General features: G+C 35.8%; 1 protein-coding gene across 2 annotated transcripts in view; it reads right to left on the reverse strand.

Annotated features, from left to right (window-relative positions):
- SH3BGRL (SH3 domain binding glutamate rich protein like) overlaps positions 1-16,300 on the reverse strand; it is an 87,180-nt gene that overhangs the window by 26,085 nt on the left and 44,795 nt on the right. The window contains exon 1 of one of the 2 annotated variants that reach the window (XM_081793813.1): positions 13,369-13,451. The exons of the other annotated variant lie outside the window; for it this stretch is intronic. Within the exon in view, the coding sequence (XP_081649939.1) occupies positions 13,369-13,371 (3 nt within the window). The 5' untranslated portion in view covers positions 13,372-13,451. Of the gene's footprint in view, positions 1-13,368; positions 13,452-16,300 lie in introns of those variants that run through there. 2 annotated transcript variants of the gene reach the window in all.

The following is a 16,300-nucleotide window of genomic DNA, read 5'->3' on the forward strand; positions in this document are numbered from 1 at the left end:
GCAGTTGGTGGGTTCAAGCCCTGCATCGGACTCTGTGCTGACATTTCAGAGCCTGGAGCCTGCTTCCAATTCTGTGTCTCTCTCACTCTCTGTACCTCCCTGCTCATGGTCTGTCTCTCTCTCTCTCTCTCTCTCTCTCTCTCAAAAAATGAATAAAACATTAAATATATATATATTTAAAATGGGAAAACAAGAATCTTTTTCATGAAAGTGCCAACCTACCATAAAACATTTAATCTAGGTGAGGATTTTGTCTTGTTTTATAATCAACCTTTGTCGCATGTTCTCAGCTGGCACTTTAATGAACATGGACAGGGGTGCCTGGGTGGCTCAGTCGGTTGAGCGTCCGACTTCAGCTCAGGTCATGATCTCACAGTTCGTGAGTTCGAGCCCCACGTCGGGCTCAGTGCCGACAGCTCAGAGTCTGGAGACTGCTTCCGATTCTGTGTCGCCCTCTCTCTCTGCCCCTTCCCTGCTTGCGCTCTCTCTCTAAAATAAATAAACATTAAAAAAATTAAAAAAAATCATTCTAAATTTAAAAAAATAAAAAAAAATTTAAAAAATAATGAACATGGACAGAGGTTCCAAATATGATGCACTAAAATTTAAAATGATAGTCTGAAACTATTTACTAGCTATTCAACAATATATCTTGGGGGCCTCTTAAGTGTGTGATAACCTTATTAGGTTCTCTAAAATATCTAGAGAAAGAGTAGCAGATTTCCACCCAAGATCACAATCTAATGGAAAAGATTATCCTAAAAGGTTAAATTACAATATGGTATTTAAATATGAAGCTAGGACAACTATAAATACAAGTTGGTTAGGTGAGAGAGGGCAAATGAATGAAGAGCCAATCAGTGCAAGGAACTCAGAAGAGAGAGTAAGTGCTTTTGTTGATGCCACTTAGTCTAAACTTAATAATAGCACAAATGCTACATACTACATTTATTTATATTTAATCCAATATATAATTTTAGTTAAAAGATGATGTACTTAGTGTAGTTTAATATAACTGGTCATCTGTGAAAACTAAGCTCACAAATGTTATAGCATATTGCACTAGAACAATGAAGGTACAGTATTACCAAGTAAACTTGAAAATTTTCTAAATGGATGTTTCACACTTCTATGACTAAATTTTTGTGCATGCTTGAAGTCTATAAATGAACAATTGTGTGGGTGTCTATTTTGTCTTTTTTTGGGGGGAGGGGTAGAGGAAGAGGAAGAGAGGATCTTAAGCAGGCTCCACATTAAGTGTGCAGCCCAATGCGAGGCTTAATCTCACAATTGTGATATCACGACCTGAGCCAAAATCAAGAGTGGGACACTTGACCAACTGAGCCACCCAGATGCCCCTATTTTGTCTTTTTTAAACAAGTTTATAATTTGTGACCCAGTCAACCTCTGCAAGGAGAAATTCAGATATACAGATTCCCTCCGATTGGTTCTGTTTATTTCAAATGCTTCCCTAAAAAGCCCACCATACTTTGTAGGAAACTAGTAAGCCTGTATTTGCCTAGCCTGTGCCTAAAAATTTAACAGTGGAGTGAAGGAGGGGTAAACAGATAAAACTTAAATTTTGTAAGCCAATCTGCTTACAAAATACATCCAAAAAGAAAATTAAATCTGAATTACCAGTTTGATGCTGGACCAGTGTAGTGTTGCCACAGGATAGTTGCTCAGTAACCAGCGACATCTGTGTGCATTTTTAAATGAATACTGTCATGAATCCTTAAGCCACTCTTCCTATTGCTTAGTATAATGATACAACCACAGCAAGACACTTGTTTGCACCTTGTCTGTTTTGCAATATTTTAAAAACTCTTTGGTCGCAATCAACCATGTAAAATTTGCAATTCATATCTCTTTGCTAACAAACTCACAACAAATCTGGGTTAAGATGACTATTAAGAATTTTCTTCCTTGGTCTCCAGCCTCCACCCTTAGCCCCCTGGAATTCTGCTGACAGATGTTCTAAGACATGGCAACATAAAACCACAAGCTAAGGTTTGCTACACACTGCTACCAAAGGAAAAAATGTACTGCTATTATTTTCTTTTTTAGTTGTACTTCTACCACATCAAATCTACATAGATGTTAAGGCCAAAGTAGTTTTAAAAATAGAGCCCAGTGTGAAAAGAAGAAAAAGTAGATATTTAAATGTAATTCCCAAAAATAGCTATTTCTTAAGGTGATCACAGTAAGGAAAATACAGTTACAATTATTTTCTAGGTTAAAAAGGATTTTCTTGACTAAATGAAATATCAGTTCTGAATGACCTCATTTATCCAGCCCTTTCCTATCTGGTACTTTTTTGTGTTTTGTCTTAGACTCTGGGTCTAAAGTTCTCTCTTGTCCACCAAAAGAGGAAGCAGGATTGAAAGGAGTGATGGCTAATGTCCTGGAAAAGACAACAGTCCTGAATAAGGGTTCTTGCCCAATTTTTATTCGGCTCAGAAGGCTTACAAACATGGCGATGGACGTGCACAAAGGGACAATGAATCTGTAAACATTAACTTGTGGACATGAGGGAAAGGGGGTCTTGAGGATTTTTGTGGTTAGGGGTTTGGGTTAATACAAAATCCAGGCACCATGCAGTCAGGAGGAGGGTTGTTTACAGCGGAAGTGAGGCAGAACCTGTTTATCTTTGCTAGCCTATGGGATGAGAAAGATAAGGGGAATAACCCCAGGGTTGACAAGACACCTTTTCTTTTGTTAATCATCTCCGCTCTGGCCTGCTTTGCCTGTAGTGCAGCAGTCCATAGTCCAATTTCACCAATTTACCTAACCTGGCCCTATTCTCCTATGAAAGCAGCTTTCTGCTATAGTACTAAATTTGGGGTGCTTTCACTCTGAATTTCTAATATTATTCCTATGTATTGGGCATCTTTGCACTGTTTCTATTTCAGGCCTTTGCCTCTCTCTCTCTATTTTGGGGGGCTCTGCACCCCCTCCCTATTTTGGGGTGCCTTTGCACCTCCTTATTCCTGGCACATTTGTGCCTCCCTATTCTTAGGGTGTCTTTGCACCCCCCTATTCTTGGGGTGCCAGTTTGGTTTACCCAAACTCGGGTGTGAGCAATTTTATGACTTTGTATTTCTTTATGCCTTGTCAACCCATTGGTGTAAGCCCAGGGGATTCCTAAGCTTATTCCCCACACCATTTGTACTTTTGTTCCAGTCAGGATTGAATCTCATAAGCTTCACAAGATTTAGAATATCTGGGCTCACCGAAGTTATGGTTCATCTAGCATAGAGAGATACTTTGGGTTATTAGAAGGTATTTGTTAATTATTCCCAAATTCACAGGAATTTCAAATTGTGGTTGTTTTCAGACAAGTCTAAGAGATACATATTGTCTTATTATTTATTTCAATCAATCACAATTACCATTTATAAAAGGCCCATTAAGTGACAGCAGCCAAAGTATGTCTTTTACATGTTATTTCATTTAATATTTAAAAAATTTTAACACTTTTTACTTATTTTTGAGAGAGAAAGACATGAATGGGGGTAGAGCAGAGATAGAGGGAGACATAGAACCCAAAGCAGGCTCCAGGCTCCGAGCTGTCAGCACAGAGCCTGATGTGGGGCTTGAGCCCATGAGCTGTGACATCAAGACCTGAGCTGAAGTTGGATGCTCAACCTATTGAGCCACCCAGGCACTCCTTCACTTAATATTTATAATATGCTATAAGGAAGATATTACCTCCAGTTTATGGATTAGAATACTGAAGTTAAAAGAAGTTAAGTAGGAGGAGCCAAGAAGGTGGAACAGCATGGAAGCTTTTGGTGTGTCTCCTGTCCATGAAATATAGCCAGGCCAACACTAAACCATCCTACACATCTAGAAAACTTACTGGAAGATTAAGACAACAATCTGCACAACCTGAACCACAGAATTCGGCAGAAAGAGAAAAAACTCATTTTTATTTTCAATTTTTATTAAAAATATCTGTCTTTAATTTTTATTACTATATTTTTTACTTTTGTGTAAATTTTGTCAAATTCTACTTTACTTCCATCATTTTAATTTAGTCTACTTCAGGGTACTCACCTTTTCAAATTTTCAAACAATTTCCTTTTTTTCTTTCCTTTTCTTTTTTTCTCTTTTTCATTTCTTTTCTTTTTCTTGAATGCAGAAAGATAAAAGCTTCATTTTTACTTTCAATTTCTTTTAAATATATTTTTATTTAAATTTTATTACTATATTTTTTGTTTTTATGTAATTTTTTTCAAATTCTATCTTACTCCCATCATTTTATTTTAGTCTACTACAGTGTATTCACTTTTTCAAATTTTCAAATGATTTCCTTTTTTTCTTTTCTTTTTTCTTTTTTAACTTTTTCATTTTTCTTTTTTCTTTATCTTTTTTTTCTCTTGTTCGTTTCTTTTCTTTTTTCTTAAATACAGGAAATGAAAAAATTCATATTTCTTTTTAATTTTTATTAAAAATATTTTTCTTTAATTTTTTTCTACTATATTCTATACTTTTGTGTATATTTTTTTCAAGTTCTATTTTACCCACATCATCTATTTTAGTCTACTTTAGTGTATTCAGCTTTTCAAATTCTCAAACGATTTCCTTTTTTTTCTCCACCCCCCCTTTTTTTTCCCTTTAATCTGTCAAACCACTTTCAACACCCAGACCAAAACAAACCTAGGATCTAGAATAATCTTTTCAATTTGTATCTGTGTGTGTTTTTTTAATTTTTAATTTCAATATTTTTTTATTTTAATTTTTTTATTTCAATATTTCTACCTCATTGATTCCTTTTATCCCTTCAAAATGGCAAAACGAAGGAATTCACCCCAAAAGAAAGAGCATGAAGAAACGACAGCCAGGGATTTAACCAACACAAATAGAAGCAAGATGTCTGAACCAGAATTTAGAATCGCGATAATAAGAATACTAGCTGGAGTTGAAAACAGATTAGAATCCCTTACTTCAAGGATAAAAGAAGTAAAAAAAATAGCTAGAATGATATTGAAAATGCTATAACTGAGCTGCAATCACGGATGGATGCAGGGGCGGCAAGGATGGATGAGGCAGAACAGAGAATCAGTGATAAAGAGAACAACTTATAGAGAATAACGAAGAAGAAAAAAAGAGGGAGATTAAGACAAAGGAGCACTATTTAAGAATTAGAGATATCAGTGACTCATTAAAAAGGAACAACATCAGAATCATAGGGGTTCCAGAGGAGGAAGAGAGAGAAATAGGGGTAGAAGGGTTATGTGAGCAAACCATAGAGGAAAATTTTGCTAACCTGGAGAAAGACAGACATCAAAATCCAGGAAGCACAGGGGACTCACATAAGATTCAACAAAAACCAACGATCAACAAAGCATATCATAGTCAAATTCACAAAATACTCAGGCAAGGAGGGAATCATGAAAGCAGCAAGGGAAAAAAAGTCCCTAACCTACAAGGGAAGACAGATCAGGTTTGCAGCAGACGTATCCACAGAAACTTGGCAGGCCAGAAAGGAGTGGTGGTATATATTCAGTGTGCTGAATCAGAAAAATATGAAGCCAAGAATTCTTTATCCAGCAAGGCTGTCATTCAAAATAGAAGGAGAGAGAAAAAGTTTCCCAGACAAACAAAAATTAAAGGAGTTTATTAACACTAAACCAGCCCTGCAAGAAATTTTAAGAAGGAGTCTCTGAGGGGAGAGGGGAGAAAAGATGAATATATGCATATATATATCAATAGCAAACAATATATATCAAAAGCAACAAAAGATTAGAAAGGATCACAGAGCACCACCAGAAACTCCAACTCTACAAGTATCATAATGGCAATAAATTCGTATCTTTCAGTACTCACACTAAACGTCAATGGATTCAATGCTCCAATCAAAAGACATAAGGTAACAGAATGGATAAAAAAACAAGATACATCTATATGCTGTTTACAAGAGACCCACGTTAGACCTAATGACACCTTCATATTGAAAGTAAGTGGATGGAGAACCATCTATCATGCTAATGGTCAACAAAAGAAAGCCAGAGTAGCCATACTTATATTAGACAATCTAGACTTTAAAATAAAGACTGTATCAAGAGATGAAGAAGGGCATTATATCATAATCAAGGGGTCTATAGACCAAGAAGACCTAACAATTGCAAACATTTATGTGCCAAATGTGAAAGAACCCAAATATATAAATCAATTAATCACAAACATAAAGAAACTCATCGACAGTAATACCATAATAGTAGGAGACTTCAACACTCCATTCACAGCAGTGGACAGATCATCTCATCCAAAAATCAACAAAGAAACAATGGCTTTGAATGACACATTGGACCAGATGGACTTAACAGATATATTCATAACATTTCATCCTAAAGCAGCAGAATATACATTCTTCTCCAGTGCACATGGAACATTCTCCAGAATAGACCATATACTGGGACACAAATCAGCCCTAAGTAAGTACAAAAAGATTGAGATCATACCGTGCATATTTTCAGACCACAAGACTATGAAACTCGAAATCAACCACAAGAAAAAATGTGGAAAGGTAACAAATACTTGGAGACTGAAGAACATCCTACTAAAGAATGAATAGACTAACCAAGATGTAAAAGAAGGCATTAAAAAGTATATGGAAGTCAATGAGAATGATAACACCACAACCCTAAACCTCTGGGATGCAGCAAAGGCAGTCATAAGAGGAAAGTATATAGCAATCCAGCCCTTCCTAAAGAAGGAAGAAAGATCTCAGATACACAACCTAACTTTATGCCTTAAGGAGCTGGAAAAAGAACAGCAAATAAAACCCCAAATCAGCAGAAGACAGGAAGATTAGAACAGAAATTAATGCTATTGAAACCAATAAAACAGTAGAACAGATCGATGAAACCAGAAGCTGGTTCTTTGAATGAATTAACAAAATTGATAAACCACTAGCCAGTTTGATCAAAAAGAAAAAGGAAAGGACCCAAATAAATAAATCAAGAATGAAGAGGAGAGATCACAACCAACACAACAGAAATTAAAGAAAAAACAGTAAGAGAATATTATGAGCAATTATATTCCAATTATATTGGTAATCTGGAAGAAATGGATAAATTCCTAGAAACATATACACTACCAAAACAGAAACAGGAAGAAATAGAAAATTTGAACAGACCCATAACCAATAAGGAAATTGAATTAGTAATCAAAAATCTGCTAAAAAACAAGAGTCCAGGGCCAGATGGCTTTCTAGAGGAATTCTACCAAATATTTAAGGAAGAGTTAACACCTATTCTCTTGAAGCTGTTCCAAAAAATAGAAATGGAAGGAAAACTTCCAAACTCTTTCTATGAAGCCAGCATTACCTTGATTCCAAAACCAGACAGAGACCCCACTGAAAAGTAGGACTATAGATCAATTTCCCTGATGAGCATGGATGCAAAAATCCTCAACAAGATATTAGCCAACCGGATCCAACAATACATTAAAAAAATTATTCACTACGACCAAGTGGGATTTATACCTGGGTTGCAGGGCTGGTTCAATGTCTGCAAAACAATTAACGTGATTCATCACATTAATAAAAGAAAGGACAAGAACCATATGATCCTCTCAATAGATGCAGAGAAAGCATTTGACAAAATACAGCAACCTTTCTTGATAAAAACCCACAAGAAAGTAGGGATAGAAGCATCATACCTCGAGATCATAAAAGCTGCATATGAACAACCCAATGCTAATATCATCCTCAATGGGGAAAAACTGAAATCTTTCCCCCTAAGGCCAGGAACAAGACAGGGATGTTCACTCTCACCACTGTTATTCAACATAGTATTAGAAGTCTTAGCCTCTGCAATCAGATGACACAAAGAAATAAAAGGCATCCAAATCGGCCAGGAAGAGGTCAAACTTTCACTCTTTGCCGATGACATGATACTCTATATGGAAAACCCAAAAGATTCCACCAAAAAACTGCTAGATCTGATCCATAAATTCAGCAAAGTTTCAGAATTTAAAATCAATGAACAGAAATCAGTTGCATTCCTATACACCACCAATGAAGCGGTAAAAAGAGAAATCAAGGAATCAATCCCATTTACAGTTGCACCAAAAACCATAAAATACCTAGGAATAAATCTAACCCAAGTGGTGAAAAGTCTATATGCTGAAAACTATAGAAAGCTTATGAAAGAAATTGAAGAAGACACTAAGAAAAGGAAAAAGATTCCATGCTCCTGGATAGGAAGAACAAATATTGTGAAAATGTTGATATTCCCCAAAGCAATCTACATATTGAATGCAATCCCTATCAAAGTAACACCAGCATTCTTCACAGAGCTAGAACAAATAATCCTAAAATTTGTATGGAACCACAAAGACCCCGAATAGCCAAAGCAATCTTAAAAAAGAAAACCAAAGCAGGAGGCATCACAATCTCAGACTTCAAGCTATACTACAAATCCGTAATCCTCAAGACAGTATGGTACTGGCACAAGAACAGACACTCTGATGAATGGAACAGAATAGAGAACCCAGAAATGGACCCACACACGTATTGCAACTAATCTTTGACAAAGCAGGAAAGAATATCCAATGGAATAAAGACAGTCTCTTCAGCAAGTGGTGCTGGGAAAACTGGACAGCGACATGCAGAAGAATGAACCTGGACCACTTTCTTACACCATACACAAAAATAAACTCAAAATGGATGGAAGACCTCAATGTAATACAGGAAGCCATCAAAATCCTCGAGGAGAAAGCAGGCAACAACCTCTTTGGCCTCAGCTTCAGTAACTTCTTACTCAACACGTCTCTGGAGGCAAGGGAAACAAAAGCAAAAATGAACTACTGGGATCTCATCAAAATAAAAAGCTTCTGCAGAGCGAAGGAAACAATCAGCAAAATTAAAAGGCAACTGACAGAATGGGAGAAGATATTTGCAAATGACATATCAGATAAACGGTTAGTATCCAAAATCTACAAAAAACTTATCAAACTCAACACCCAAAAAACAAAGAATCCAATGAAGAAATGGGCAAAATACATGAATAGACACTTCTCCAAAGAAGACATCCAGATGGCCAGCCAACACATGAAAAAATGCTCCACATCACTCATCATCAGGGAAATACAAATCAAAACTACAATGAGATACCACCTTACACCTGTCAGAATGGCTAACATTAACAACTCAGACAAAAACTGATGTTGGTGAAGATGCAGAGAAAGAGGATCTCTTTTGCATTGTTGGTGGCAATGCAAGCTGGTGCAGCCACTCTGGAAAACAGTATGGAGGTTACTCAAAAAACTAAAAATAGAACTACCCTATGACCCAACAATTGCACTACTAGGCATTTATCCACGGGATACAGGTGTGCTGTTTCGAAGGAACACATGCACCCCCATGTTTATAGCAGCACTATCAACAATAACCAAAGTATGGAAAGAGCCCAAATATCCATCAATGGATGAATGGATAAAGAAGATGTGGTATATATATACAATGGAGTATTACTTGGCAATCAAAAAGAATGAAATCTTGCCATTTGCAACTATGTGGATGGAACTGGAGGGTATTATGCTAAGTGAAATTTGTCAGTCAGAGAAAGACAAAAATCATATGACTTCACTCATATGATGACTTTAAGAGACAAAACAGATTAACATAAGGGAAGTTAAACAAAAATAATATAAAAACAGGGAGGGGGACAAAACAGAAGAGACTCATAAATATGGAGAACAAACTGAGTGTTGCTGAAGGGGTTGTGGGCGGGGGGATGGGCTAAATGGGTAAGAGGCATTAGGGAATCTACTCCTGAAATCATTGCTTCACTATATGCTAACTAATTTTGATGTAAATTTTAAAAAATAAAAAAATAAATTTAAAAAATTAAAAATAAATAAATAAATAAATAAATAAATAAATAAATGGGGGAAAAAAAGAAATAATTACTATAAACACCCAGTACTCCACGTGGTGAAATTGTTGTAAATAAATAGTAGCTTCAAAAAAAGACTCAGGCAAATCTGAACTTATCCATGTAGCATGTAAACTCTCACCAGCGTGGATTACAAATTCACATATTACAAATTCACTTCTGAATTTTATAGAAAGGTACAGAATAAAAAAGAAGTGGGACAGCAGTGGGGATTGGGCTAATGGGAACTTGAAGAGGTAAACTAAAAAATAAAAGAACTTGAGGTGTTTCTATAAATCAGTCCCCAAGAGGAGTGCCTGGGTGGCTTAGTCAGTTAAGTGTCCGATTCTTGGTTTTGGCCCAGGTGACGATCTCACGGTTCATGAGTTCCAACCCTGTATCCATTGGGCTCTGTGCTTACACTATGAAGCCTGCTTGCTATTCTCTCTGCCCCTCTCCTTTGGTCTCTGTCTCTTTCTCTCAAAATAAATAAATAAACTTAAAAAAATAAAATGACCTTATATTCACCTTCAGACTATGACATTATTTTGCATTCAAAAAGAGATACTGACAGTACTATTTTAGAAACACACATTAAGAAGAAAATGAGTGCAGATTTGACAGACAACAGCTAGAAATGTTTGATATTCCAATTATTGTTACAAACAATAAAAATGACTTCATTCTCTCCCTGGAATTGTAACATCACAGCAGTGAAAATTTTATCTTTTATCTTTTCTCAGAGAATGTATATTTTCACATTACTAAAAGCTTATTTAAGAGAATATTTTTCATAGGGTTTCCCGTCTAACTTTACATCTCCAATTGTACCTTTTTTTTTTTTTTTAATCCAAATGACTATCTCACATGCACAGTCTTTTTACCTTTACTCAGCCACATTAGAATGGGCCTTGGGGCTGGAACACTTTTGAGATAAAGAGCCCAAATAGCCTGTGCTTGAATGACCACCTTGTGTGGATATCTTTCTTGTTTCATGTTCATTGAGTATTCTTTTGTCTTTTCTTAAAGCACGTACGTTACATGATACCTGGTCACCCCCACTGTTACATCTGTCTTCCTTAGGGAGAGGACAGTGTTCCTTCCACTATGGCATGAAAGGGATATGCATAAGGAAATTCACAAAGAGGGGTGCCTGGTGGGTCCAGTCAATTAAGCATCTGACTCTTTATTTCAACTCAGGTCATGATCTCACACTTTGTGAGATCAAGCCCCACGTCCGACTCTGCACTGACAGCACAGAGCCTGCTTGGGCTTTTCTTTCTTCCTCTCTCTGCCTCTCGTCTCCTCTGCTCTCTCTCTCTCTTTCTCTGTCTCTCAAAATAAATAAACATTTTTGAAAAAAAGAAAAAAATCACTATGAGAGATGTCCTGGCCCTGGGTAACCAACACCCACCTTTGAAACTGATCTTTTTCTGTCTGTTTTGTATGTTTAATAAAGCATTGCTGCACCCCCCCCCCAAAAAAAAGAAGTAAATTTACTCAAACTCACAAAGCTAGTGCCCGGCAGGGCTGGCATGCAAACTTAGATATCTCTAACTCCAAAGCTTAAATTAGTAAACTAAAATTCCATGTTCATCTTCATGACATCTTAAATAGATTAAAAAAAAATTATACAAGGTTAACAATCTCTTACAAAGAGCAACAACACTTTTTGATGTGTTCTTACTATATAATTTAATGCTAAATTCTACTTACTGGACTATAATTTTGCTTCCATTATCATCCAAATGAGTATGCACACAATTTAATCAATCTCCACATCATTATGAACAAAAAGTAACTAGAATACCCAAATCCAACATTAGGATCCTTTGCTGCTTGAAAAAGATTAGTGCTGGATCCCTGCCTAGGTAATGTTAGGGGCTACCATTCAATCAAGAATGGTAGCTACACTTCTGGTGAGCATAGGATAATGTACAGAGAAGTTGAATCACTATGTTGTACACCTGAAAATACTATAACATTATGTGTCAACCATACTCAAATAAAAAAATTATCAAAAAATAATGTAGTTTCTAAGTACATACTGGGCCTCAAGGCCATTGTTCTTACCCTGATACAAGTAAAAATAAAATAAAATAGATATTATTTATGGTCTCAAGAAATTTATAAATTATAATCATAGGATTATAAATTCCATACTAGCAGATAATTTAAGCAATGGAAACTAGCCAGCCCTTAATCAAAGTCTGGCCTCTATCTGCTGGATGGAAGTGGGTGTATTAGGGCTGGGGTAATAAGGGAAAACAAAAGGACAGACTTCACTTTAGGGTTTGCTAACAAAGGGCTGCAGAATTTTATATGAACTAGGTTCCTGTCTGCATTGCACCAAGTGTAATCTAACTGCAAAGTTTAATATAATAATTATTACTTATTAAGGTTTTTTATGGGCCAGGCATTATACTAAGCCCTTTATATCCTTATCTTTTTTTCACATGCTTATCTTATTTTGTTTCCACAAGTGTTATGAGGCAGCTGCTATTATTTTCATTCCATATTCACAGATGAAGGAACTAATGCTCAAATGGATTAGAAACTTTCTTCAAAGTACACACTTGCCCAAGATTTGTATGAGTGAAAAGCACCACTTAAATACTAAGCATGATGAATAACAAAATAATGCACTACCACACTTGTTATCTCATACTAATTATACTGTCAACTTAATGATGGCTCTTTGAGTGAAGAGATGTTTCATATATTTTGTATCATTCTTACTTCCAAAGCTTGGCCTAAAGTAAGAGCAATAAAACCATTGATTGTTTCAAAGGTTTTATACACAGGGTAGATTTTTCTAGATAATCCCTTTAATCCTTTCCCACTCTGAAGTTCTGTGATAATGAAACAAACATGGCACAAGTAGTAAAGCCGTTATGGAACTTTAAGACTTGATAAGAAAAAGTTACAGTGAAGAAGCTGTTATTCATATGAACCCAGTGCCTTTATATATATAAAAAGTTCTCCATTTAAAACTGTCACATATTTGAACAAATAAAGTGTGAAGTTAAGAACATTCCGAAGTGCTTCCACAAAAGTGTCAGTGACTTGTGGCCATAGGTAGCTACAGGAAATTAGTGCTAAGGGGGAAATAGGGTAACAGGTATTTTAGACTGTTCTGTCTGCTTTGGGAATGCCATTAAAGCAAAAACTTTCCTTGACACAAATCACATTGTTATAATCAAATATCAAAGCTAAATATTTGTGACAAGTGTGAGTTTAACATATGTGGATCTTATGTTCCAAAATAATTCAGACTAAGTTTGCACTAAGAATTTAACAATAAACTATAACAGTAAACTATCAATCTATTCCAGCCTCCACTTCCCTGCTTCAACCACTTATCATTATCAAGTTCAGTACAAAGAGATTTCAATCTTCTTTAGGGGAATTTTATTAGAATAAAGGAAATTTGGCATATGAAGAGGTATTTTATAGTTAGCAAAAATGTTCTCTAACTCACCATCTCTTTATGCAACAAATTCTGGCCATAAGGAAACTTAATTACACAAATGACGGCTTCTTCCTAACGCCACACTTCCTGCAAATGCTACAGGGCTTCTAATTCTGGTCAGACAGATTCTCCAGGCAGCCTTCCCATATAAGGATAAGCAAAAACACAGAAATCCTCCAACAGGCTAATGTAAGGTCACAGGGCAGGCATATGAAAACCAAATATGGTAGCTAAATTCTCCAGCTCACAACAGATACTTAAAAAAAAAAAAAAAAAAAAGGCTGTAACTACCAACTCCAAACTATCAGTACTTGAATCATAAAAAATTAAATAATCTGTTCTTATTACTGTAGCAGATGACAAATATGAGCCAATATACTGGGTACTACATTAGCTCCATCTTTTTATTCTTTTCCTTTTCAACTATAAGAAAAGCTACCATGAAATGTGCTGCCAACATGGACACATTCAACAACAGGGTACTGCATCTGAAGAAATAAATTAATTAAATCTGTCCCTGTACAGAAGCTAATGTAGATTTCTGAAGTATCTCATGTCAATAGCTTCTGCCCCATTGTAGGGGAAGGCACTGTATTGCACTATGACCAAGAAAAATATCCATGTAAGTGACATCCTTTGGTACTAAGGATAAGTCCTGAGGAAATCCTTTTCCTCACTTGAACTCCAGGATAGAACATCTTGAGATCTGGTCCATGGCCATAAAGAAAAGATAATTTCCCCTTTGCCCTACCAAAACCACTACAGCAGTAATAGCAACAGTTAAGATACTGTCTGTCCAGTGACCATAGAATTTCAATTAGAACTATCACATGCCTTTACAATTTTGAAGGCTGGTTAATTCAATTAAGTCAAATAAAATTAGAAGCATTTTGAGAGTGTGCATCAAGAGCCATGGAAACATTCATGTGTCTTGATCCAGTAATATCACTTCTGAATTCCTAGTTTAAGTAAATAATGCAAAAGAGGATAGAACTTGTGCCTAAAGAGTTTATGCAATGTTTTGGTGTGTTTTTATTGTTGTTGTCATTTATTTATTTTTTTAGCAGTGGAAGATTAAAAACTGCCTGCATCAAACTATTTGGACTTGGTTAAGTAAACAATGATGTGATCATTCAAAAGATTGCTGAGTACAATTGAAACTGACCACTGTATGATTATGTAGCAACAAGGAAAAACATTTATGATATAAACAGTGAAAAAAGAAGTCTAGAGAATCATGTATTTGCTATGAATCCAACTTGTGAAAAGGAAAACTGTGTTTTTTTTTAAATCAGATAGGAATTCAAACACAATTATTATTACCTCTCATACAGATAGTAGGAGTGCTATCTCTTTACAACTTGCTCAGGAGACTAATTGAGTGGTGTTAGGATCATGAGATTATGGGGATTCCCTTGCCAAACTTTTTTAGTGGTGCTATAATGCTTCACACACGTTAAAAAATATTTCAAAAATCAATTTATGTATATAGAGCTCTTAATAAAGGCAGAATAGTATAATGCAAAGACAATAGATTATGGAACTTGTGGCAAACACACTGTCATGGGGTTCCATTATCCTTACCTCCTAGGATTCACTCCCTTGTATAATCCCTTCCCCCGGAGTATGGAAATGAACTGTTTCTTGCTTCCAATTAACAGAATATGGCAAACGTGATGGAATGTAACTCTAGTGATGATATCGTAAGGCTTGACCTTTCTTGCTAACCCACACTAGAGTTTCTCTCTCCTTCATTACGTATGAAAAAGCAAGCTGTCATGAGTACTCCAGTCTCAAGGAAATTAATTCTGCCATCAACCATGAGCTTGAAAGTGGATTCTTCCACAGTGGAGCCTCTAGATGACAAACCAGTCCTGGTTGACACTTTGATTTAGGCCTTGTAGAGAACCCAGCTAAATTATGCCAGATTACTCAATGCACTGACACTGTGATATAGTAAATGTGTACTGTTTTTAGCTACTAAAATGATAGTACTTTGTTACATAGCATAGAAAATTAATACAAAACCTGACTGACTTGGGTTTGAATTTGTATCCTACATTTCTTATCTGTGTGACTAAGTAAATTAATTACATTTTCTGAGTCTCAAATTCCTCATTTATGAGGTGAGAGTAATAGCATTCACTTCCAACAATGATTATAGAAACAAATATAGATGAGAGAAGCAATGTACCTCTCATACTGCCTACAATAAAATAGGCTGGATTGTAAACTATAAGCTCTTTCATGGATGGAACCTTGTCTATCTTGCTCATCATGATCCAGTACCCATTATCATATCTTACCTATAGCAGGTGTTCTATAAATGTGTTACAAGTGAGAAAATAAATAAATAAATAAATAAATAAATAAATAAATAAATGTAAACTCTCAGGGAATGGTAGCTACCTATTTTAAATATTCGTAAAGAACCCTTGTTCTCAAGTTATTAAAAACAATGAATTACACCATAGTACATCAATCCTATTAGAATACAGTCCTTCCAGAGCTGTATAGTAAGGGAATGCAGATGAAGAGCCAGGCTCTAGAATCAAACTTAAGAATATTGTATTTGCACCATTCAATGTAACTTTTTGATAAGCAGCTATCAATATCAATAGAAATTGCACATGAGGATGATAAATAGGTGTTTAAAGCAAATAGTGTAGTCACTAGGTAGTCACTACCAGACAAATGCTTTGTAAAGTGCTGGGATGACACCTCAACATTCAAAACATCTAATGACTTCCCTCACTCATTTGCTGGGGTGCTGAGAAGCAAGATGGGCTGTTAAGCACACACACCCAGCAAATGTTTGAGGGGCCACTCAGACTTTAAAATTCTTCCTAAAAAAAAACCTTAAAAAGATGAAACTGTTCACTGCATCACAGTAAAATTCCAGAAGTGTTGTGTTTAGAAAAAGTGTCAATCAAAGTAAGAA

Source organism: Panthera onca, chromosome X (assembly GCF_046562875.1).
Source record: "Panthera onca isolate mPanOnc1 chromosome X, mPanOnc1 haplotype 2, whole genome shotgun sequence".
NCBI lineage: Eukaryota > Metazoa > Chordata > Mammalia > Carnivora > Felidae > Panthera > Panthera onca.